At 42.9% G+C, this 26,739-nt stretch overlaps 1 protein-coding gene across 10 annotated transcripts in view; it reads left to right on the top strand.

Annotated features, from left to right (window-relative positions):
- The window catches only part of BIRC6 (baculoviral IAP repeat containing 6), a 262,531-nt gene that overhangs the window by 44,317 nt on the left and 191,475 nt on the right, over positions 1–26,739 (top strand). For all 10 annotated transcript variants that reach the window (XM_083176127.1, XM_083176119.1, XM_083176125.1 and 7 more), the window contains exons 12-18: positions 871–1,096; positions 11,383–11,543; positions 14,562–14,693; positions 16,082–16,213; positions 17,638–17,816; positions 17,954–18,084; positions 21,487–21,648. In XM_083176127.1, coding sequence (XP_083032253.1) covers positions 871–1,096; positions 11,383–11,543; positions 14,562–14,693; positions 16,082–16,213; positions 17,638–17,816; positions 17,954–18,084; positions 21,487–21,648 — 1,123 coding nt within the window. The remainder of the gene's footprint in view (positions 1–870; positions 1,097–11,382; positions 11,544–14,561; positions 14,694–16,081; positions 16,214–17,637; positions 17,817–17,953; positions 18,085–21,486; positions 21,649–26,739) is intronic.

Below are 26,739 nucleotides of genomic sequence, written 5' to 3'. Positions count from 1 at the left end.
TCCAGTGGTTCACAAACGTTTTGGAATTACTATGCCCTACAGCAGCAGTTTCAAACTTTTTTTTTTTCTCTCCAGTACCCTTGGCTTAGGCTTTTCATTTGAGTACCCCCTACTCTCAATTTGAAGTATCCACAGTACTTACAAGTGGGGTAGAAGTGAACGGCATTGTGTCCGTATATTAAGGAGTAGCGGAGGAGTAGTGTGCAGTCAGGAGTCCGGTCCCTCTGTGTCTGGCTGCTGGTTGTGTACAGTCTACGGGGATTGCCAATAATGCCTGTAGGATTAATGCTGCTGCTTCCGCCACATGTGTCAGTGTTGGGCAGATCATTGATGTCTGAGGAAAGTGCAGGTAGCTCCCAGTTGTTTGCTGGTAATGCTGCAGACAGAACCAGAAGTGAAGCAATGTTGTTATTCTCCATGGCAAAGGGAGACTACTTTTGACATTGGGCGGCTACTTTCTCCACTTCAGTCATTACCAATATTATTTTCAACCAGTTTGCAATGTACCCTGGGGGGTACACGTAATCCAAGTTGGGAACCACTGCCCTATAATATCATTATTATTTTTTTTCAATGCACCTCTAGTTCTTATTAAGAATTTTTTTTTTCTGTTATTTATTTGTATTTGTCATCCTTATGTGTCCTGTTGTGCCGTTTTGGAAAACACTGCTTTCATTTTAAATCTGCAATGAATCTATATTTGCTTTTAAATTCCAAACATTCTACATCCCAACTTTGTCATGCTTTCACTGATACATTTTTAAAAGGTGATAGTGATTCCTGAGTAAATTATTAATTATTATTTCTCCTATGCATTACTTGTACTTATTTATTATTGATCGTTTTACACATTACCATCTCACTCTCCAGGTGTGGATCTCTTAGTGGACCAGCCCTTTTCCTTGGAAATGTTGACGTGCTTAGTTGAACTTACCCGATTTGAGACTCTAATACCAAGGTTTTCTGCTACTGTGCCGCCATGCTGGGTTGAGGTACAGCAGGAACAGCAGCAGAGGCGCCATCCGCAGCACTTACACCAGCAGCACCATGGCGATGCCGCCCAACACACCCGTACTTGGAAACTGCAAAATGACAGGTGTTGCTCCACTTTTTCTATTTATCTTACGCATAAGATGGAATGGTAAATTAAAGTACATTACAGTATTTTGGTTCCATCAGAATCCATCCATTGCTACAACTCCAACTGTGGCTCAATTTTTGAAACTGGGTTTTATAGTGGGAGCCTTGTGTTAAAAGTTTGTAGCATTGGTAACTTGAGACAGATAAAATAAATCAAATCTTATTTTGAAAATGGCTTACATTGAATATTTTGTTACAATTTTTTTATACGTATTTTTTTTTCTTTGTCATTTGTGTACAACTTTTAGGGGGGTATTCAATGTCAGGGTCACGGCAGTTGAGCTTGCTCGACCGCCGTGACCCAGTCCCGTTTTCGGTCAGCTCGCCCGAGAACACGCAGGCGGGATTCAATGTCCCGCCTGCCGGGGAGCGAAAAGGGGGCGTGGCTGCGAGCTGCAGCCGGCAGCTCGGCACTTCCCGGCTGTTCTCGGCAGAACGAGCCCGACAGCTAGTGATGTCGGGCTCGTTCTGCCGAGATACCCTGCTCAATGCTGTCGGGGAAGACAGCATTGAATAGGGCCCGGCGGGCATCTCCCCGATGGGAGGTGCTCGCCGGAGATTGAATATCCCCCTTAAAATGAATCAAGCAGCTTCTGCTGAATAAAATATGCACCATGCATATATTTTGTGTGTGATTGCGGCTGTACAGTGTATCTATAAAGTATTCACAGCTCTTCACTTTTTCCACATTTTATGTTACAGCTTTATTCCAATATGGAATAAATTTATTTTTTTCCTCTCAAAATTCTACACACAATACCCTATAATGACAATGTTTTGGGGGGAGATTTTTTTGCAAACTTATTAAAAACAAAAATCACATTTTCATGTGTATTCACAGCCTTTGCTCATTACTTTGTTGATGCAGTTAGTCTTAAGTCTTTTTGAATATGATGCCAAAATCTTGGCACACTAGTTTTCACTCATTCTTCTTTGCAGCAACTCTCAAGCTCCATTTGGCTGGATGGGAAGCGTCGGTGCACACTCATTTGCAAAACTTTCCAGAGATGTACAATGGGATTCAAGTCTGGGCTCTGGCTGGGCCTCTCAAGTCCGTTCAGAGTTGTCCCAATGCCACTCCTTTAATACCTTGGCTGTGTGCTTTAGGGTCTTTGTCCTGCTGAAAGATGAGTTGTTGCCTCAGTCTGAGGTCAAGTGCTCTCTGGAGCAGGTTTTCATCCAGGATGTCTCTGTACATTGCTGCATTCATCTTTCCCTCTATCCTAACTAGTCTCCCAGTTCCTGCTGCTGAAAAACATCCCCATAGCATGATACGATACTGCCACCACCATGCTTCACTGTACTGATGGTATTGGCCTGGTGATTAGCGGTGTCTGGTTTCTTCCTAACATAATGCCTGGCATTCCCTCCAAAGAGTTCAATCTTGGTCTCATCAGACCAGAGAATTTTGTTTCTCGTGGTCAGATTCCTTCAGGTGCATTTTGGCAAACTCTAGATGGGCTGCCATGTGCTTTTTACTAAGGAGTGGCTTCCGTCTGTCCACTCTACCATGCAGGTCTGTTTGGTGAATTGCTACAGAGATGGTAGATTCTCCTCTCCATAGAGATATGTTGTAGCTCTGACATAGTTTTAATTCTTGGTTAACTCCTGGACTAGGGCCCTTCTCCCCGATTCCTTAATTTAAACGGCCGACCAGCTCTAGGAAGAGTCCTGGTGGTTCCAAACTTCTTCTATATACGAATGATGGAGGCCACTGTGATCATTGGGACCTTCAACGCAGCAGATATTTTCTTCTCCGATTCCCATGGCAGCCTACTATGGGATATTTCCCTTTTCCTAGTTTGACGGGTAGCACTTTTTTCATACAGGAAAAACTGCCCGCTCATGTACATAGCTCAGATCCACACTTAACCCTGTGTCTTTTTTTCTGTCTCCTTAGACAGTGTCGGGTGGTCTGTTTGTTTGGAGCTTACTTAGAGTGCATGGGAGAGTATTTTATGATAGCCAGCCCTTATATGGTTTTCTGGCATCATTGCAAGACCCGAGGCCTTTATCCCCATCATCCGACTTGGGAATCGGCTTATGCATGTGCCCAGTGTATTGCTGAGAGAGTACCTTGGTAATGGCGGCAGCGATTTGGCGTCTGAAAGAGCTCTGGACACAGGGAGAAGCAGGCAGCAGCAGGACGCCGGAGGCGAGCTATGGAAGTTAGCGGGCGCCATTTTGGTACACCGTGGTGTGCTGGGATGGCCAGAAGTACGTCTGCCACCATCTTTCTGTACCTAGATCGCGCTGGAAGTTACACAGCGTAAGTGTAGCCGCGGCCATCTTGATCCTCCTAAATATGCATAGGATGTATAGCGGCGGACGCCATATTGGTACACCAAAACGGGAAGCGCCAAACAGGTGACTCGCTTTCAGGTATTATTCCGGGCATGTGCCGCACACTGATGCTGACATTAAACTACAGCTCCTGAGAAGGTGTTTGCTGCTGTTGCAATACGAATCTTTCTTCCCCTAAGCCTGACAATGCCCTGTCGAGGTAAGCTCTATTTTTGTTTTGGGCATTTGTGTGTTTTGTTTTATTAGCTCCGTTAGTAATTAGTTTCACCTGCTAGGAAAAAGACTGGCAAGAAAATGCATTCAACTGCAAAATGTGTGCTCTTTGATTAAAAACCTGTTAACTACAAGCAAAGGAGGAAAGTTTGATGAATGTAACAATTCAGCACCTAAGGTTAATGTGGCACATCCTTAAATGATTAAACCGCTTATGGACTGGATGAAGAAGTCATTTGTTACCAAGGATGAGTTGGCTATGCTCCACCCAGCTAAAAGAACTAGGTCTCAGACCAGCTTAGAATATGATGAAGCTGTTTCAGAGGAGGCGTGGCAGGAAGACTTCCCCAGTTCTGGCACAGAATTTGGAGAAATCAGAGAAGCTTGTTCATTTGACATTGTAAAAGTGGATCGTATGCTAAGAAATATCCACAAGGCTATCGACAAAAATACAGTTGATCCAGTCGAGAGATGTTTTCCGGCCCACAGAATAATGAAGGATTTAATATATAAGGAGTGGAATATTCTGGATAAAAGTTTTGGCAAATTATCCAGACTGGACAAAATGTATACATTTAAAGATGAACAGTTGTCATTATGGCGCACAGTACCTAAGGTTGATGCAGCCATTGCTGAACTTACATCCACAACAACAATTCCTCTTGAAGATGGGGCTTTGTTCAAAGATGCAAAGGACAGGAGAGTAGAGCATTTTTTGAAGAAACAACATTTTATCCTTGTTTCTTTTAAAAGCGGGCTTGGCAGTGGCTTCATCTATTCTAGAGCATTAAGATTATGGAGTTCACAAATGCAGAAAGATATGGCAGATAAGATCTCTAGACAATATCTATTACGTTAATCTAGGAATTATGCAAAAGGAGAGAAACTACATATGTGAAGCCTCTCTGGACATTGTCTCTTTTTCAGCCAAGTCCTTAGCTGCTGGGGTAGTAGCTAGAAGGTCACTATGGCTCAAGAATTGGAGTGCTGATACCCATTCTAAAAACCGTTAAACTTCTCTACCATTTGAAGGAGCATTTCTTTTTGGCACCAAGCTTGAAATGATAAAAATAATTACAGGTGGTAAATCGTTGCGCCTACCTCAGGACAAAAAAAAAAAAAGCTCCCTCTACCCACATCTTCATGGCAATTCTTAAGGGAAGCCAGAAGCTATAGACCAGGACACCAGTATCGCAGAGGGGCAGGTTCTAGGCAGTGCTTTCGTCAAAATTCCAGAGGCTTCCAGAGACAATGATTATGCCAGAGAAATACTGGTCAGGGCAAGACTTCTGACCTTCGCAGAATTATGGCAGAAATCCGTAAAGGAAAAATGGGTTGTGTCCGTAATAAAAGGGTACAGACTGGAATTTTCTCATGTGCCAAGAAAGGACAGGTTTCTAAGATCAAGACACTCCCACAAGGCAAAGCAGAGAAGGATACACTGAAATAAATTGTCACAACTGATAATTCTGGAAGCAATAGAATTGGTTCCAGAAGAAAAGAAACAAAAAGGGTTTTACTCAAATCTATTCCTGGTTCAAAAACATATGGGAGGTTTCAGGTCAATCCTGAACTTAAGAAAACTAAATTCATTTTTAGTAAAAAGAGTCTCAGACCCTTCCTTCGATATTGGCCGGTCTCAGAAGAAACTATTTCCCATCAGCTCTCGACCTGAAGGATGCCTACTACCATATTACTATACACATAAAGGACAGGAAATTCCTGAGATTCTGTCTGTTCAATAACCACTTTCAGTTCACAGGTCTACCTTTCGGCCTAACCTCATCTCCCCGTGTCTTCACAAAGGTGTTGATTACCCTTATAGCCCATCTGAGAGAGGCTGGAATAAAAGTGTGGCCATAACTAGATGAAATCTTGGTGGCAGGGAGTTCAAGTCAAGAACTTGAAAGTCATGTAAAAGAGGTTATGAATTACCTGAAACGACACGGTTGGATAATCAATATGAAAAAGTAATCTAAAACCAGTTCTTAAAGATGATGATAGACACAGTTCGATTCAGAATCTCTTTATCCCAAGAAAGAGGTCTAAAGATACAGAATCTGGCTACAAAATATGCAATGAGCAGTTCAATATCCTTAGAAGGTCAACAACTGCTGAGAATGATGGTGTCAACAATAAAGATAGAACCTTGGGCCCAATGGAAAATGAGGACCCTCGAATGGAGATTACTAGCGCACTTAAGAGCAAGCGGAAGCAAAAATTCAAGAATAAAATTGGATCAGGAGCTAAGGAAATCCCTGACCTGGTGGTCCAAAGGTCTAGAAAAGAGATCCATGTCTCTCCAGTTGCAACAATTTGTATGCCTTACGACAGATGCAAACCAAAAGTGGCTGGGGCGCGCAATGCCAGAATTGCACAGCACAAGGAAAATGGATACCAGAAGAAAGTCAGATGGCATCCAACTTAAGAGAGTTAAGGCCCATACACACTAGAAGATTTTAATTTCAAAAGACTTTGCCAAAATCTCTGATAGATATATCTTTCACCAAAGTAGTGCGTACACACTGAGCCATTTTCCCCAAAGAGCAAGAGATTTTTAGGAGGCAAAAGACTTTGCTGAAAATCTTTCATATACAGATGGAGCCGGGCTCCCTCTTGCTGGCGAAATCGCCAGACTGTCTCCGCTGGCGATCCGCCAGCAGCCCGGCGCTCCATCTGACTGACGCGCGTGCGTCTCAGTTTCCGGGTGGCGGGGCGACGGGAACCTGTCCGTCTCCGCTTTAGGGAGACGGATAGGGTTAGGGGTGCGGGGAGGCGGTGGGGACCCCGGGTGACGCGCCGTCGGAAGGGGACGCGCGCGTCCCCTTTCACAGAGCAGATGGCGGCTGGCGATTCTGGCGCCATCCCCTGCAAAGACTAGGCCGGCTCTATCTGTATAAGGCTATTTGGTACTTGTGAGTTATCCGGGCTGCCGATTTTTTTCATCGCGCCCGAAATCGTGGGCATCGCGTCGGTCGTGGCCGTTATAAGGAGCCGCGACGCGATGCCCACGATTTCCCATAGACAGTAATGTTAAAAGACACGATGGACCCGATTTCCGACCCAATTTCCCATAGACAGTAATGTTAAAAGACGCGATGGACCCGATTTCCCATAGACAGCAATGTTAAAATAAAATGACAATGTGAAATTGGCCAATATGGCCATTTCACATTGGATATGTTTTAAAAAAAAAATGTTTCATGGCCCCCCACCACCGTTAACGCCACCCCGCTATTGACGCCAACCCGAAGCGTGGCGAGCGGCGGCGGTACGCGTCCTCCGACCTTTTCCTACCCCTACTATCCACTAGGGCGTGGAGTGAGAATAGAATAGTGTGGCGAGCGCAGCGGACACCTGTGAAGCCCGCAAGGGCACGCGGATACCTGTGAAGGTATCCGCGTCCCCTCGCGGGGCTCGCTGCGCTCGCCACGCTTCGGGCTCGGTGGCTCGCTGCGCTCGCCACACTATTCTATTCTCACTCCACGCCCTAGTGGATAGTAGGGGTATGAAAAGGTCGGAGGACGCGTACCGCCGCCCCTCGCGGGCTCGCTGCGCTCGCCACGCTTCGGGTTGGCGTCAATAGCGGGGTGGCGTTAACGGTGGTGGGGGGCCATGAAACATTTTTTTTTTAAAACATATTCAATGTGAAATGGCCATATTGGCCAATTTCACATTGTCATTTTATTTTAACATTGCTGTCTATGGGAAATCGGGTCCATCGCGTCTTTTAACATTACTGTCTATGGGAAATCGGGTCGGAAATCGGGTCCATCGTGTCTTTTAACATTACTGTCTATGGGAAATCGTGGGCATCGCGTCGCGGCTCCTTATAACGGCCACGACCGACGCGATGCCCACGATTTCGGGCTAAATCGCGGGCATCGCGTCGGTCGGGTGTCCTTAAGTTAACTAAACTTAAGGACAAAATCGGCAGCCCGGATAACTCACAAGTACCGGCTATTTACCTAATGGGCGGTGTTTGAATTCCAAGGGTGGGAGCAGGGCCATATTATTCTGTGCATTTCTGTTCTTGAGGCCTGATTCAGAACTGATCGCTGGGCTGCGTATTTTTGGAGCCCAGCGATCAGGTAAACGCCACCTCAGTCGGGCAACATCCCTCCCATGTGCATGGCAAGGATTATTTGCAGCCTTGTACATAGGGAGAAATCCATTCGCCTGCGCCAGAAATGTATATTGGTGGGCAGTGGCGGCTGCGACGGATACATTGCTGGCAATGTTTACACTGCCGCCATAAATATACATTGGTGTTCAGTGGCCTGTGCCAGCAATGTATGGGGCCTCTGCATCGGAGTGGCTCCCATTGTGCCGTCCCACGTTGTCTGCCAGAATGGGGCAGGAGACGCTCGCGTGCCACATTCTCAGCAACAAGACACTCGTCCTACCGTCCGCCATCTCCTGCCAGCTACAGCAATATGGCAAGCTGGCGGCATGGGGGAGAGTGGCCCCATATGTATTACAGCCTTATAAATATCATTGGTGGGCAGTGGTGACAGTAATATATGCATGGCTGACATGTGTCAGTCATGTATATATTACTGTCTTTAGAAAGATCAGAAAACCATCGGAACACGCAGGGCGGGTGAGCATGACAGGGGACAAGGGGAGGCAGCATAGGGAGGGAGCAGGGGAAGAGAAGTCGGGTCAGCAGCTGTTCATCTTTTAGCCATCATTGCGCGGCGTATACACACTGAGTGATGATGGTTCAAAATTGAACCATGATAGTCTGGCATGCTGGCTTTACCAGCAGATTAACCACTTTACTAGCGATGATGCGGGAACGCGCATCATCGCTAGTCTGGGATCTCTGGCCCATACACACTAGGCGATTTTCAGGCAAAAATGGGTCAAATCGCCTGTTTTGGACCCATTATGCTTTGGACATAAGGCCACACCATTTTGATCATTGTTAAAAAGTGCTTTAAATAACTGATACTTATGCATTGACATGTTTCCCACCATTGATTATTGCTTTGGTATGTCCCATAGTAGGCTGCCATGGGGATCGTAGAAGAAAATAACGAATTATACTTACCGATAATTAATTTTCTTCAAAGAGAATCTCATGGCAGCCGTAGTTTCCCTCCCAGGTTGTGGATTCTATTCTATTACTTGGAAAGAGGAGACACTCAAAAGACACAGAATTAAGGTTGGAGCTAAGCTATATACCTGAGGGGGTGGTCCTTCTTGTATGAAAAAAAAATGCTACCTGTCTGAAACTAGGAAGAGTGAAATATCCCATAGTAGGCTGCCATGGGATCTCTATGAAGAAAAGGAATTATCGGTGAGTATAATTCAATATTTTTTGTACCCTTCCCCAGATTTGTGCCTCAAGACAATCTCTAGTCCAGTCTCGGAGGTCTGCAGCCAATTCCTTTGACTTCTTGCTTGGTTTGTGCTCTGACATGCACTGTCAAGTGTTGGACCTTTTATATCGACAGGTTTGTGCCTTTCCACATCATGTCCAATCAACTGAATTTGCCACAGGTGAACTCCAGTTAATCTCAAGGATGATCACTGGAAACAGGATGCACCAGAGCTCAATTTTGCGCTTCAGGGCAAAGGCTGTGAATACTTATGTACATGTCATTGTAGTTTTTTATTTGCAAAAATCTCCATCACAAACTTTTTCATATGGTCATCGTGGGATATTATGTGTAGAATTTTGAGGATTTTTTTATTTCATTTTGGAATAAGGCTGTAACGTAAGAAAATGTGGAGAAAGTGAAGCGCTGTGAGTACTTTTCTTATGCACTTTATCTGCATATGAAATGTATGTTATTGTTTAACTGGAAACACTAACATTTCCTATGCAAATACAGTTTTGGTTGTGCACAGAATATAGGTATTCTGCATATCCTTTTAATCAGCAAGAGAAAAGAAAGTGGGCGATTGCGCTAATTGATAATAAACAAATAAATAAAATAGTATACTTAAATTAAGTAGAAATGGTCAGGTGTGGATAATAAAAATATATATTTAATTTTAACATATAAAAATTATAAGAAATATATCATAAGACATACATAAAAAAGGAAAATCTTTAGCAAGGAATAAAAATTGTAAAAATGGACACTGATTCAATAGTCACACTTGTGTGGAGAGGAGTATGCCAGTCCATTTAGGGAATTATCCCAGATGTTTTGTGGAAGGTCCTGGAAAAATTTGTAATCCAGACAGTTGGGAAACACTCCAGTGCTGTTGCCACTTGATATCCACAGGTTGTAACCGGGCTTCTTTTAGGAGGTGGCATGCCTCCAAGATGGTACTTTGCCACGGATGGTGGTGAAAAGTGCCAGTCTACTTGTTATTGTATACGAGTGTCCCAAATGAGGGCAAAGGGTTAAATCTCCAACTCCAAATGTATGTGACTGGGGTGCTGGTGATCAGAGTCCCATTAGAAATGCACCTACGCGTTTCGCTGTCTGTGGCACAGACAGCGAAACGCGTAGGTGCATTTCTAATGGGACTCTGATCACCAGCACCCCAGTCACATACATTTGGAGTTGGAGATTTAACCCTTTGCCCTCATTTGGGACACTCGTATACAATAACAAGTGGACTGGCCCTTTTCACCACCATCCGTGGCAAAGTACCATCTTGGAGGCATGCCACCTCCTAAAAGAAGCCCGGTTACAACCTGTGGATATCAAGTGGCAACAGCACTGGAGTGTTTCCCAACTGTCTGGATTACAAATTTTTCCAGGACCTTCCACAAAACATCTGGGATAATTCCCTAAATGGACTGGCATACTCCTCTCCACACAAGTGTGACTATTGAATCAGTGTCCATTTTTACAATTTTTATTCCTTGCTAAAGATTTTCCTTTTTTATGTATGTCTTATGATATTTCTTATAATTTTTATATGTTAAAATTAAATATATATTTTTATTATCCACACCTGACCATTTCTACTTAATTTAAGTATACTATTTTATTTATTTGTTTATTATCAATTAGCGCAATCGCCCACTTTCTTTTCTCTTGTATATTGTATTGGGGGTGACTCCTCCTTTGTATAGATTGCTGCTGTAAGCCAAGCACACTCATATAAAGCGCCTTTAGAATTGATATAGATTTCTATATACATTTTTCTTCCCTTTTAATCAGCAGAAGCTTGTGCATTCTCTTTCAATCACTTTGTGAATAAAGTACATTTTAATGGAATAAGGCATACATTAAGATTTGTGGTGCTACGAGCTTACGTGTTATGCAACTTGTAGTGCACGAAGGATAGATGTTTGTGTTTGCATCTGTAGTTAGGACATACGTTCATGCACGAGAGAAAGGAACACTATGGTGAGAATCTATAATGTTACTCTCATGTGTGATGACTCCAACTAGTACAAAACTGAAATGCAGTTGTTGACTACTGATAACAAAGAAAGTTATTTTACCACATACGTAGATTCTCTGTATATTCCTGTAATTTCAGTTCCACATCAAACCCTATCTTCAAGGACTCTCTCACTTTGAGTCTAGAGTTAATTACATTACTGAATATGATGTGGGTTTATAGTTCTAGTAACAGACAGTGTCCTCCATTTAGAGTGCTGTGGAGCACCATGTTAAAATTCTGGCAAAATAGAAAAGCCATACATTTTTGCAGTATATAACTAGATTTACCATTCATTGTATGTTTGTAGGTAAAATCTCCACATTTGTACACAAAGAACATAATTAATCTTGTTTCTGTCTGCAGCACTAGTTGGGATGAGCATGTTTTTGAGCTGGTCTTACCGAAAGCCTGTATGGTGGGACACGTGGACTTCAAGTTTTTATTGAATTCGAACATTACAAACATTCCACAAATCCAAGTGACATTACTTAAAAATAAAGCGCCAGGACTAGCAAAAGTGAATGGTAAGATAGCAAACCTTTTTCATTGAACTCTCAGTGCTTTATACAGACAATAAAACTTTTCAATCTATACTGATAGTAATTGCATGTTTTTTTTAAGCCAAAAATGTTTTTGGACCATTTTTGATACCTAGCTTATAAAGTTTCTTTTGCTTTAGTGATATTTGGTGTATGCGTAAGGCGCTTTCAGCCTTGTCTCTTTTTAAGGGGTGATAGTTATTTTATCAGGTTTCCAAAGTAATGGACATCTGTCAGAGCAATTCAGTTGTTCTAATCGGGTGCCCTGTTTATAGGGTCTAAACCCTTCTTAAAACCAGGTTACGGTGCCTAAACCATGACATTTTCACGCATTTTTTTTTCCTCCTCCTCTGGCTATAAGAGGAAATTTTGTCTTCTGTTAATAATGGGTGGCCGAACCAAGCAACAATTGCATTGCTCCGTTTTATACCCCCTTTAGTAACAGACATGGGGGGAAAGCATTTGAAGCTCCCCCACGTAATTATTATATTTTTTTTTACTATATAACCTGTCCCAAGTCTGCAGGAATCTGCTAATTGTTTATATAAATGAACCATAGCAAATATAACTAAAGCACTATACATACAGTGCAACTTCAGCTCCGTACTGAGCGATATAGTTTAGCACACATCGCTGACACACATGCTATGCACCAGCGATGTGTGCTGAGTGATCTGTGCTCTAGTGAGAACACTGGCGATCTGACTAGATCTTGCCTTAATGTAGTTGAGATCTAGACAGTCGGTGCGCGGGACTGTGCATCATTGTCACTCGCAGGCATACACATGGAGCAATCCGTGCTTAATTTCTTAGCGATCTAGACAGACCACTAAGAAATAGGGCTAAAATGGCCCATGTGTATTCCACTTAATACTTAGAAGTATGAGCATGCTGCTTTTGTCCCCATTGTTTCTCTGCCTGTTTATAGCCCCCCCCTTCCCCTTTATAAAGCAGACTATTTATAACCCTGTAATTGTCCTTCTGAACTGGGAGGCAGGCTTTCAATTTCCAGCGTCTTTAAAGTGTATTGTACCGGGGGTCAAACATTAATTGGATAAATTGGATCTGCAGTTTTCCTTTGTCATAGTTCTCACTATATGTATTTCAAATTGTTGTTACTAAGTGGTTTGTTTTGGCAACATCCAGAAATATTAAACAGCAAGTGTTTCCATTGTACATTGCCAGCATTCCCAATAGCTTTGTTAGCTGGTGTGCAAAGGAACTGTGCTTCTTTATATTTGATTACGATGGTAATCATTGTTCTAATAGTCACATTTCAGATTTAGTACAATGTGTTCCACTAGATCTGCACTCTCCCACAACTTCTTCAGTAGTTAGAGTTCAGGTAGCCAGCTTACCAACGCATCCTGTCTCATGACCACAATCAACAGAGCTTATGGTGTGTACACACGGGTACAGAGCTTATGGTGTGTACACACGGGTACAATCACCCTGCGATTCTGACTATATATACTCAGAATCGCATCGCACGCAGAGCGCAAGGGTTTTAACCCTTGCCATCCCGATGCGCGCTCCCGTATCGCACGGCAGAAAGTCTTGGCTGCCTTGACTATATAGTGCAGATCTGCACTATATAGTCAAAATTGTATGCCATCGCATGCCATGCCATGCGATCGCATCGCACGGCACATCTCACAGTGTGTACACACCATTACACTACTATCATATGAGCAGAATAATGCCTGTTTTTGAAAAAAGAAAATACTTTTGGTATACGTTTTAAAGAATTCCTAGCTAGATTGTCAGAAATATGCTTGTTTAGATGAGAAAAAAATCGAAGCCCCATACACACAAGACAACAAAGTAAAAGATAGCACTCAGACGTTTCCTTCTGAGCGCTATCTTTTTTACTCTCTCTTAGTGTGTACACTAAACATTGTTATGATGCACACTGCCGTTAGTATTGACCAGGGAGGGTCCCGCCGCTATCAATATCACCGGTACACACATCGCCTACCTGTGTATGGGCACTAAAGGTGCCCATACACTATTCAGTTGCTGGTTGCGATGAGATTCGTGCTCCCGTCATACATCTCATCTCGCAGCTCAAAAAGTATTTACTATACATACTTTGTACTAGATCTCATCTCATTGCATTGCAAAACCTATGCGATGTAATCCAAATTGTGTACAATAATTGTACTGTGTATGGGCACCTTTAGGGGGGTATTCAAAGATTGTCGGGCCCTATTCAATGCTGTCTTCCCTGACAGCATTGGACAGGGGTTCTTGGCAGAACGAGCCCGACTTCAGAAGCTGTCTTCCTTGACAGCATTGGACAGGGGTTCTTGGCAGAACGAGCCCGACTTCAGAAGCTATCGGGCTTGTTCTGCCGAGAAAAGCAGGAAATAAACGAGCTCCCGGCCGGAGCTCGTCTATTTCCGCCCTCAACTCGCGGCCACGCCCCCTTCTCGCCGCTCGGCGGCCGGGACATTGAATCCCGACCGCCGAGCTCAAGTCGAGCTAATCGAGAACGGGACAGTGGCACGGCTGTTGCGCTTGTTCGACAGCCTTCCCCCTTAGTCTTTCTTTTTATGGAGTTTGTCTTTCACCACATGCACTTTTAATAATAATATTTACATATAATTTGACACATCCCCAGTTTTGCCACTTTATAACTAGCAGGTGTCTTGGTCTAGTTGACGACAGACGCAATTAGTGGTTAACTACATTTGTGGCACGGTCAGTACTAATCCTGTGATTTCACAATTTTAGGTGTTCCTTAATGGTCTCTATCTGTAATAAACCATTGTTTTTGCTTACCACCCTTTTATATAGCCAAGGGTAACGTTGCAGGTTCTGGACTGTTGACTCTTGGGGGGGACATGACATTTGTTGCTGATATTTTATACCTAAATGTCGTTCTGGTTTCTTACTATAGGACAAATGTGATGCTAAATAATGGTACCCTGCTCTGCTATGGTTAGTTTGTATTCTTATCCTTTCTGGCTCAGTTCTGATCAATATCTGTTCCTATTCTAGAGGCACCTGTAGATAGGCACATCTCCTTCCCTTTGTCTCCAGCCTTCAGCATTGAAGTGCAGAGAAATGGAAAGCCTACTCTGGTGGATTTAAATGAGGATATGCAGAACATGGATGTAGATGACTCCCAGTGTAAGTGTTTATCCCAGTTTGGAACATTGAATCTTCCTAAAATATTTTGGTTGGCAAATCTACATTATAGATTCACAACTTGTTACTTTGAAAACGTGTAATTCGGGGAATAAGCTAATCATTTGTATCATTGGGAATGTACACAATATGCTGTAAATAGTGAAACACTTTAATTGTTTTAATTCTCATATTAGACATAAAAGGAAACCAGAAAAAAAATTCTAATCGGGTAGAGACACAATACACTGTGGTTCCAACCGTTATATTTTTAATCGTTGCCCATAGGTTAAGTTTTAAAGCTTCAGTTTGATGCATTTTACTAAGCTGAAATGAAACCTTTTGAAGCCTTTCTCATTTCAGCAATTTATTCTCTCTTTGGTCTCACAGATTTGCTCCCGTGTGTATGTGTGTATATTTTTAGATATAGATATCTATATAGATATAGATATCTATATAGATATAGATATCTATATAGATATAGATATCTATATAGATATAGATATCTATATAGATATAGATATCTATATAGATAGATATATATATATATATATATATATATATATATATATATATATATATATATAGATATATATATATATAGATATATATATATATATAGATATATATCTATATATATATATCTATATACAGTATCTATATATCTATATATATATATATATATATCTCCATGGCAATAAAACAAAGTGGCACTCAGAGACTTTATAAGTGGTAAAGAGTAGAGGATTATTTTTAATCCATGTGCTCCCCTCATGCTGCACATGGACTTAAAATAGTCCTCTACTCTTTACCACTTATTGTGTCTCTGAGTGCCGCTTTGTTCGACTGCCATATATTGGAGGTACCAGCCTCACTAGGATGGCACCGGAGCCAGCTAATTGACAGCATCCACCCCAAGACCTGAGTGCCGGGTCCTTCTCCTATCTATCTATCTATCTATCTATCTATCTATCTATCTCAACACTTACCTCCCTTGAAGGAGAGGGAAAGAACCAGCACTCAGTCAGGTGATAAGATGATTTGTATTCAGAGGCAGTACAGCGTATACAGGCTGACCCAACAGCCGTTTCAACTGGCAGCGTGGCCAGTTTTCTTCAGGGGGTGCACGCTGCCACTTGAAACGGCGTTTGTGTCAGCCTGTATACGCTGTAATCATGTACTGTCTCTGAATACAAATCTTATCGCCTGAGTGCTGGTTCTTTCCCTCTCCTTCAATGGAGGTAAGTGTTGTTGTTTGTTCATTTATGGACCCTGCACCGCTACCCACACAACGATAACCCTATGTGCCACCTTATACTCTTTTATTTATAATATATATATATTATTATTATTTTATTCCTGCTGTAATAGCAAAATTTCTTCATTTTTAGGCCCAAGGCTCTGCCCATTTTTAGAAGAACACAAAGAAGATATCTTGTGTGGTCCAGTATGGCTCGCAAGTGGTCTTGATCTGTCAGGCCATGCTGGAATGCTAACATTAACAAGTCCTAAACTTGTAAAAGGTACGTACATTGAAATGTCATCACTGTCAAATTTCAGTATACCAAGCCTTCATTTACATGTGTATGTGTGTAAATATACAGAAATCCACACTCCCATCCAGTATAGGTTGACAGGAGGGTGCGCTCCACTTAACGTAACACGTGACGGGCGTTATTTTGGCTGATTCGCTCGAATGCGAATTCACACCCTTGCGAGTCATCCAGAACCCGACCTGCAAATGGTGGTACGCGAGCTAACCATATGCACGCCGGGTTCGATTGTCCGGCATGCAAATGGGTGTTTTACATAAACATCCATTTGCAGGCCAGGGGGAACCTCCCACATGTTTCGATGTTCACTGACCATGGAAAGATGTGGTGCGTGCGCGCATAAATAAAGTGACTCTCAAGTCACTTATATATATGCGTGCACTTTCGGACTGAAATGGGAGGGCAGCTGACGTTCGATTATGTCAGCTGCCCACCCTCGTCACCCACCGTCCCACGCCATCCCCCTGCCTGCCCGCAGTCTGTTCGCCATGGCCGCATGCACATGCTCAGAAATTTAAACATCGGACCAGGATAAGGTCTGAAGTGTACCGTATATAAATCCAGGTACTGACAATAGAAATCTGAATAGAGGGCACTCACCAGGTTTCTTGAAAATTTTAGAAAGTTTAAGACATCACAAAAAGAGATGTAGTCTTTTGGTAATGTATTAAAATTGTTAAAAACTTAGCAAATGGCCAAGAGCCAAAAATGTATTTATATCTCACAGGTGATGAGGCAAAGCAGTAGTCAATGTTTTGGTCCACAAAGGTCCATTGTCCGGACCAAGCAACGGAGTAATACCATATTCACACCAGCCTTTTTTCCCTGGTTGGCCCTGGTAATAACCTGGGTGTAGTGCTGGTGTAAATGGGTCCTGGACCAAAATCCTAGGAGTAATGCCCTGGCATTTCAACCCTGCTACCTACCAGGGTTTGTTCCCAGGATCTTCCTTTGGTATGGTGCTGTGTGAACGGGTAACAGGGTCGAGCTTGAGGAGGCAGCGCTGTCAGCTCCAAGCGCTACTTCCTCCCTGCCCCTCGATGACGCGCCGTCGCTCTCCCCCGGACCCGCCGCCGAATCCTGGGAGGGACCCAGGCCTTTGCTGTATGAATGGGGTATTAAAGTCCATGATAGCAGCAACCAGAAGAGAAGATTGATTACAAGTTTGAACATTTGTATGTACAGATTTGGGAGTGCACCGGGCCACATTGACTATGTTGCAGAGTGCTGGTGGATTGTGTGTGTCTGTGTATGTATACAATGTATATGTGATTCCCGGTTTGTGTTAAAGGAAACAACAAATAAAACCCTGACAATTTCACAATTAGTTTTCTGTAGATTAACTTCCATACGAAGGCTCCAAAGTTCTGTCATTTACCTTTTTATTTTTCTAGGGATGGCAGGTGGCAAATACCGTTCGTTTTTAATTCATGTGAAGGCTGTAAATGATAGAGGTGCAGAGGAGCATTGTAATGGAGGAACCAGACCAGTTGTAAGGATTCCATCTTTAAAGCCCCAGAGTGTGAAGGGGCATTCCCTTGCTTCACTACTGGCAAAGGTTGTTCCGGGCAAGGTATGGAATCATGGTTTTGTAAGCTGGTTTTCATATTTTCAGCCATTGCCTTTTTTGGGGGAGGGGCGGGCATAATGTAATTTTTACATGATTTGAATCCTGTTTTTCATTTTTTTTTTTTTTTTTTTTTTTTGAAGGATAAATCCATTACAAAAATTGATGCCAGCACCTCCTCCCGGAAAACTGATAACCATAGAGGATGTGACCTGCTGCAGGAAGTTTCTGTCACGATTCGACGTTTCAAGAAAACCTGTATTCCAAAAGAAAGGTTAGTTTGCATTGTAAACCAAACTATTGGAAATGGAAAACACTGCAAACTCCCAACTGTTATTTTGCTGCAATATAAGCATGACCACAGAATTTGTATTGTGGCTTGAAAATTTACCTAAGGGGTTTACTAAAAAGCATGTGTAAATGATCTTTAAGTGTTAAGATACCCAACACATTGGATATCAAAATGAACACTTCATCCCAGTACTTGAAAGCGGCCTGGCTATTTTAGTGAAAGCTACACGGTGTGATAATTGCATGCGTTTTGAACTTTTCAGTTCAAAACGCATCGCATGTAGTACAATTTGCACTGCGTTCACAGTGGCTTGCGATGTGTACTCCCATGCATTGCATATTGCTTAGTCCAAATAGTATGTGCAGGCAGTACTTTTTGTACTAGATTGCGTAACATCTAGTTCTAATCGAACACTGTATAAGCATATCGCATGCGATTTGAACTAGATGCAATGCAATCTAGTGGAAAATGCATGGAACGCACATCTCGCCTTGTGTGGACACCTTATAAGCCTACCTGGCATATACTGTATATTGTCTATCTTTGCAGGTAGCAGACCTGCCCATGCTACTTTGTTATCTTGGAGCCTGCACCCTGTCTCTTGTTTCTGCAGCTTGTCCAAACAAAAAGTCCTTCCTCCCAGTTTTTGGTTACACTATTTCCCGAATACTTTGATTCTGGAATATTTCTACATGCGCTCTGGTATTTTATTGCTGGTGTACATTCTATGTTACTCAACTACATTAACTCCTTCTGTCTTTTGTATAAGACCTGGTGGCATCCAATTAGTGTTTCTTTTTATGGGAACTGTGAAGGCCCTCTAGTTAATTATATTGTGTGTACGAATTCTTTAATTAACAAAGTAGTATTTATCATCTGTGTAATACATTACAGCTCTATTGCGAAACTGGGGCAGATGTTTTAAGCCGGGTGAAGAGAAACATTAGAAGATAACACACCAGCAAATCAACTGAGTTCTTTAGCTGGTGTGTTATCTTCTACTTGATTCATCTGTCCCTTTAACTAAAAATAGCAGCAGATAGCAAATCTAATCCCCCCAAAATCCAGTTCTATAAAACGGGAGATGTTTAAAGAAGGAAAGTATTGGGCCACTAAAAAAAAAAAAAAAAAAAAAAAAGCAGTTACCCTGGTAATAGAAGGAAAAGAGAGCTGAATTATTCAATTAATTTTTTTGCTTCGGTATTTACAATAAAGAGTTTTCAGAGGATCTCCCACAGATTAAGGGGGAGATTCAATCGCCGTCGAGCATCTCCCGTGGGGGAGATGCTCGACGGGCCCTATTCAATGCTGTCTTCCCCGACAGCATTGAACAGGGTTTCCTGTCAGAACAAGCCCGACATCTCTAGCTGTCGGGCTCGTTCTGCCGAGAACAGCCGGGAAGTGACGAGCTGCCGGCTGCAGCTCGTCACTTCCCGGCCGCAACTCGCGGCCACGCCCCCTTCTCGCCGCTCGGCGGCCGGGACATTGAATCCCGACTGCCGAGCTCCAGGCGAGCTCACCGAGAACGGGACAGGGGCACGGCTGTCGCGCTAGCTCGACAGCCGTGCCCCTGACATTGAATACCCCCCTAAATGCTCTGCTCTTGATTGCTCCCAAACTGTATGTTTAAGTGAGGAAATAGTCAAAAATAGATGATAGAACCTAAAAAGTATTAAATCTTTTTAGGTTCTATCACCCTAGGATACAAAAAGAATTGAGCACTACCATTTTATCTGATATTCAAAGAATCCATAAATTTAGGGACAATTCCAAGGGACTGGCGCATAGCTAACGTAGTACCAATATGGAAGAAAGATAACCAAACCAACCTTGAAAATTATAGACCAGTCAGCCTTTCAAGAAGGAAGATTCAGAGATAGTATCCAAAATGTCTTAGAACAGGAGAAGGTGATAAGTAAGGGTTTGTCAAAAATAGATCATGTCAGATTAATTTAATTCGCTTCTATGAGGGTGTCAATAGCGGGGTGTATTAGGGAAATCTGATGTAATACTACTTGATCTTGCCAAAGTTTTTGACACTGTGCCTCATAAAAGGTTATTAACAAAACTAGGTAACTAGGGTTCGGAGATAAAATTTGCAATTGGATTAAAAACTGGTTGCACAATCAGGGACAGAGTGGTGGTAAATGGCATACATTCCAGCTGGGGTAAGGTCCAAAGTGTAGTCCCCACAAGGTTCAATATTGGGACTCACCGTGTTTAATATATTTGTAAATGGTATAGGTAGTGACATAGTAAGATTGCAATATTTGCGGACTACACAAAATAGAGTAAGGATATTAACTCAGGAAAGGATGTGGATACACTTCAAAGTGAATTAATTAAACTGGAAACATAAGCAGAGAGGTGAAAAATGTGTTTTAACGCTGATAAATGTAAAGTAATTAATTATGGAAACAAAAATGAACATGCTGCTTATAGGTTAAATGGAGTTATTATAGGGAATTCTGCTGTAGCGAAGGACTTCATCTTAGATACAAAAAATTGGGTAATAGTCCACACTGCTCAAGTGCAGCAGCAAAAGCAAACACTGGCATGCATTAAAAGGGGAATGGTTTCAAGCGATGCCAATGTGATAGTGACTTTTTCAAGGTATTGGGGAGACCACACTTGTAATACTGTGTTCAGTTCTGGGCACCACACCTTTAAAAAATTACATAAATGAATTGGAACAAGTACAGTCAAGGGCAACTAAGGTAGTAAAAGGTCTCAAACCACTAGAATACAAAGATAGGTTAACCAGGATGAATGTTTTCACTGGAGAAACGGAGGTTGAGAGGGGATATGATTAGTAGGTTCGAATACAGGATTGGGAATCATATGGAACTGGGAGATTTGTTTGCTAACAGGTCTATACTTAGGACACGCGGGCATGTACTGAGGCTCGGAAAACAATTTTGTACTAAATGAAGCAAGGATTTTTCACCATTAGAGCAGTAAAATTCTGGAACTAACTGCCGGTGGGGTGGTTACAGCACCTTCTGTTCATGAATTTAAATCAATACTGGATACATTTTTGCCCACTAAGGGAGCAACATATGACTCAAGTCAGTAGATACAAGACAAATAGGTTGAACTCGATGTATTTTTATTTTTTTCAACCTTAATTACTATGAACTATTATTTTTGGTATCCTGTATGAGCGGTGCCGCCAGGGAAGATAGCCTTTTCTTTAGTATAAATTTTTGGCTGTGAGATTGACTGCAACTGATGGGAAGCCTGCTGTTTGTAGGAGAATATATATTCTCATCATTGCTACTTTATCCCTAATAAATTTTGTTGATAAGCTCCTGAAACTATTTGTTGCTGTACTTTATTTCCTTTTTTAAATCAACCCTTTTTTCTTTTTTTGTTCTATTTTAGAGTCCAAAGATGTGCTATGTTGCAGTTCTCAGATTTCCATGAAAAGCTTCTGGACACACTCTGTAAAAATACAGATGATGGGTTGGCTACAGAGCATGCTCAGAGCTTGGTCCTAGACATTCTCTGCTGGCTGGCTGGTGTACATTCTAATGGACCGGGCAGGTATTGTTGCATAGTTTTAGGTTTAGAAACCCATTGATCCAGATAAAAGGATAAACTCTCTAACAGTGTGAGCTGGTGTTAGAACTATTTCTTCATATTATGAATTAATTGGTGGAGGGATGACTGGACAACACACCCTAATTATAAACCTAATGAGGTGCTACCATGTTAAGAATTGTAGTGTCACACGGAAAAAAGTGCCACAAAGAAAAAAAAAAAGAATGCATATGCACACTTAAAACACTTAGAACAAGGCTCCAAGGCATTACATAGATTACAAGCAGCTGTTTAAGTGTTAAAAGATGTTACATTAATAAGTAGCAGCAGCACAGTACTAAATGTGTTATGTACATGACAATTGGTTATGAGCAATGTTTCCACTAATTTTATGAAGGCTGTGTGCGGCAAAAGATTTTGGCAGTGCAATTTTGGAAGGAAATTGAAATTTTTGTGCGTCATCTATATATAACTGGAAAATTACGTTCAGCATCTGTGTTAACTTTACTTCAAAATGATATTAAACAATTAAACATTCAAAACACAGCACACAATGTAGTTAATGCGTGAAACACACATTGAGTCCATAACTGCAAAAAGGGACCCACTGCTGCTTTGTGTGCTTTGTTGTAATGTCTGTGCGCAAGCTCGTTTTGCTCGAGTTGTGTGCGCGCGCACACAGCTTAGCGGTAACACTGGTTATGAGGGTACTAAAGTGTTACATTAGTCAAAAGCCATTTCGGTACTAAAGTAAGTGTTCAATTAAATGTTACAATAATGATGCCCCATAGCAGTTCATATTTTTATGAACAAAAAGTATGCTAGGAACCTCACTTTTACTACATTAAATATAAATTGCAGAATATGTTTAGATTTGTTCTGACTGCCAGTGTGTTTAGAGTGTGCACCTACATTTTCATTGTTATAATTATTATTATTGACACCAGCTCTGTATTTTGTACTTTGCCTTGAACAATTCTAATTATTTTCTGAAATGGTTATTTCCCTTCGGAGTTAACTTTATGCTGCTATGTTCCTGTAATCACAAACTGCCCATGCTCGCAGCTACTATTGAACATAAATACCCATCGAAAGCTGCAGTTGATCTATTTGTATCATGTGAGAAATCATATAATTACGAAATTGACTAATTGTTTATTTAGTTTGAGTCTTTTCCTTCAAGCAGGACAGGAGAAATTAAATATTAATTAACTTTTTTTGATAAAGTTTAAAAGATAAAAATAGGGATATAGAGTCCCAATTAAGACGCACTATCAACACCACACCATTGGATGATTTATAGCCATTCAATAGTTAAACGATATATTTACTTGTAAGTTATTTTAACCTCAGTATCAAGATTCCCAGATATCGGATAAAAAAATCCTTCAATAGACACACACATATAAATCACAAAGCACAAATTTGACACCAAAAACTTCAAAGAACATGCAGAAAGGTATAACGTGTGACAGTATTTGCAGTAGTTTTTCCTTTCTGTGTTCACAAGCCTGCAAAATATGTGGTTCCAGGTATATCAAAGTGTGATAGTCTAGTTGTAATAAGCATCACAGGACGGAGACTTCATTAGAATAGTGACAGCAGATACCATCTATTCTTTTCATACCCTATTAAGGAGACCTATTCTATCCTATTAATGAGACCAGTAGAGCTTGCTCACCTGCAATAAATATGGCATTAACCCCCAGCAGGCAGCAGCAGATCTGACCCCTAACAATAATAGGATCTTTTCTCTTTCAATGGTCCTGGTGACACAGCTCAACACTGGGATGTAGGAGGGTCCGAAGGAGCCAGGCACCTATCCTAAAGCTTTAGAGGGTAGGCTCCTCCCCTACTGCATCCCTGGACTCTTCAGTTCGTGTTAGGTGCCCACTGGAGTGGGTGCTATTCTAAAGGGCTGCAGGAGCAGCCGAAGAATTAGAGTAGTTAGGGGATTTTTATTGTTTTATTAACTTTCACCCTAGCTAGGTAGGCACAGTGTGAGGATTCTCATAGTGAATCCTCACACTGCTAGCGCAGCAGGAGCTGACAGAAGCGCGTCCTGTCAGCTCACTGTGCACAGGGGAGACACTGTCTGGTCTCCCTGTGCAGCGCTTATAGCCTTTTCTAAGAGGCTGCCTGGGCTCCGGAGTACCCTGAAACCGGCTCCACATTTAGGTGGGGATCATGGGGGACAGGCGCTCCGTGATGGCGGCGGCCATTTTATGCGGAGCTTACACGCTGAGCTCCTAGATGAGAGGACAGCAGCGTTGTGACAGGCATGTTCCAAGTGATCCCCAGTTGAGGGGGAGACACTGGAACTAGGAAATCCTACCTAAGGAGCGGCTGGCTGGGGGTGGTTGGCGCCAAAAGGTCACGGACCCCGCAGCAGCAGGGACCTGTGGTCTCTTCCTTCACTCTGACTTTGGCGCCTTTCAGAACGCTTGCAGCGGAGCTGAGCTGGCTTACTGATCCTGGCAGAGTGACTTGGATTTCCTGGGCATCGCTTCCCCGCAGTTGAAACCAACAGACAGATAAGTGACTGGGTGCATTGCCTCTGTATAAACGCTTGTACATTGTTTGCACTGTGTATACTGATAGATATACATTTATCACTTGCATCATGTCTGAGCATCAGGCTGTGGTTTTGGGGGAGGGAGCCCTTAGTGCACTGAGCGCGTGCAATGTTTGCACACAAAAGTTTGTCCCTGAGCAGATGGCCAAGGGGGGCTTATGTATTACTTGCGCTGATGTGAGACCCATGGGCAGTGAACCCCATAGGGCAGAGCAGATGGAACCTGCGTGGGCCAGGGCCCTAGGCAGGTCAGTAAATGCTTTGGTGCAGCTTTTGGACAGGCAGAGTGATGGGCTGGTAGAATCACAGAGACCTATGCCATCATCTCAGCAGTCGTCTGGCTCCTTGCCTCTTACCCAGGCAGATCCTGCGCTGATTCAGGTGATGCAGGATACTGCTAAAGGGATCAACAGGTTCAGTGAAATGCTGGACAAAATGGATGATGTGGCAGGGACCCCTAGAAGGTCTTATGCTTTAACTACTGTGGTAGATGAAGAGGAAGGAGAGTATACTGACATCCCCTGGGATCAGGGTGATGATTTGGAAGAGAACTCTGCTGCTGGTATAGAGGATCTCATTGTAGCTGTGAAGCAGGCTTTAAAGCTGTCTGTGGAGGATAAGACTCCTGTTAAAGGTGTTTTTAAGCGACAGCGGAAGGAGGCTGTTACTTTTCCTTCAGATGAGGGGTTACAGGAATTGTTAGAAGGGGCTTGGAAAACTCCTGATAAGAGGCTTCAGATGCCTAAGCGATTCCTTAGTCTGTACCCCATGCCAGAGTCTCATGCGGAGCTCTGGGAAAAGGTCCCAGTTGTGGACGCTTCAGTGGCACGTTTGTCCAAGGCTACTGTATTACCAGTACAGGGCGGTGCAGCTTTTAAAGATTCTGTGGATAAAAAGCTGGAGGGAAACCTCAAAGCTATCTTTGAAGGGGTGGGGTTTACCTTACGGCCCCTTATTGCTTCAGCCTGGGTCTCTAAGGCCATGATAGAGTGGGCTGGTGAATTATGCACCATGCTGCAGGCTGACCCTGGAGCATTACTGCTTGCAGAAAAGATTAAGGCAGCGGCAGAATATGCAGTGGAAGCAGAGGAGGAAGCTATTAAAATGGCAACCAGAGTGTCCACAGTCTCCATTAATGCCAGGAGGAGAGTGCTTTGGCTTAAAGCCTGGGAAGCAGACAATGAGTCCAAGAAGGCTCTGGAAACATTAGCCTTCAAAGGAAAGGTACTCTTTGGTACCGAATTAGAGGAGATTATAAAACAGGCCACGGGCGGCAAAAGTACATTCCTGCCGGCCTCCTCAGCAAAGCAGACGTCCAGATTTTCTGCTTTTAAGCCGTCCTTTCGGCCCTCCCCTAGAGGTGGTGCGTCCTTTCGAGGACAGTCTTTCAGGGGAAGGTTTCAGTCCTCTAGAGGCAAGACACAAAAGTCAAAATTTGGCTCTTTTCACAAGAAGCCTGCCACAAAAGGAGAGGATAAACCCTCTGCATGACTGTCAGGGGCTTCGCCCAACAGTGACAAAAGTGGGGGGGCGTCTCACACTCTTCAGGGACGCTTGGGCTTCTCTAGGCCAGGATGCCTGGGTGTTAGATATTATAACACAGGGTTACAAAATCACTTGCAGAGGGCCGCCTCCGAAGAGGTTCATCCCCACATCCTTACCAAAGGAGGCACGGCTGCGTACAGCTCTTGTGAGAGCAGCTCACTCCCTTTTGAAAAAAGGGGTAGTTACACCAGTCCCCAGGGCAGAGTGGAAGAAAGGCTTTTACTCCACGCTGTTCCTGGTGCCCAAACCAGACGGGTCTTTCAGACCAATACTAAATTTGAAATCCCTAAATGTTCATTTATGGGTAGACCATTTCAAAATGGAGTCCCTACGGTCAGTACTTCTGAGTCTGGACCAGGGAGAATTTTTGGCGTCCATGGATGTCCAGGACGCATATTTGCACGTTCCTATACACCCGGAGCATCAGACCTTGTTGAGGTTTGCCATAGGAGACCTGCATTTACAATTCCGGGCGTTACCCTTTGGGCTAGCAACCGCGCCAAGGGTATTCACAAAGATAATGTCAGTAATGGCGGCGGTGCTGAGGCTCAGGGGAATCACAGTAATACCCTATTTGGACGATCTCCTGTTCAAAGCAGAGTCAGCAGCCATGCTGCAGAGTCACTTGGCAGAGGCCATCAGTTTTTTGCAGGCTCACGGCTGGATTTTAAATTTGCAAAAATCTCAGTTGGTACCGTCACAAAGGCTCCAATTCTTGGGAGTCATACTGGACACCCATCTTCATCGGGTATTCCTCCCGGAGGTAAAGGCCAGGGATCTGGTCACCCTAGTCCAGGAGATTCTCAGGGCTCAGAGCATTTCAGTATGGAGGTGCCTCAAGCTCCTGGGGAAGATGGTGGCGTCATTCGAGACGCTTCAATTTGCCAGGTTCCACTCTCGGAGGTTCCAATGGAACATTTGGTCAGCCTGGTCAGGAAACACTTTGACCATGAAATCCGAGATGATAGTGCTGT

Source organism: Crinia signifera, chromosome 3 (genome assembly GCF_055691185.1).
Source record: "Crinia signifera chromosome 3, ASM5569118v1, whole genome shotgun sequence".
NCBI lineage: Eukaryota > Metazoa > Chordata > Amphibia > Anura > Myobatrachidae > Crinia > Crinia signifera.
This window is presented reverse-complemented; position numbering and strand designations above follow the sequence as displayed.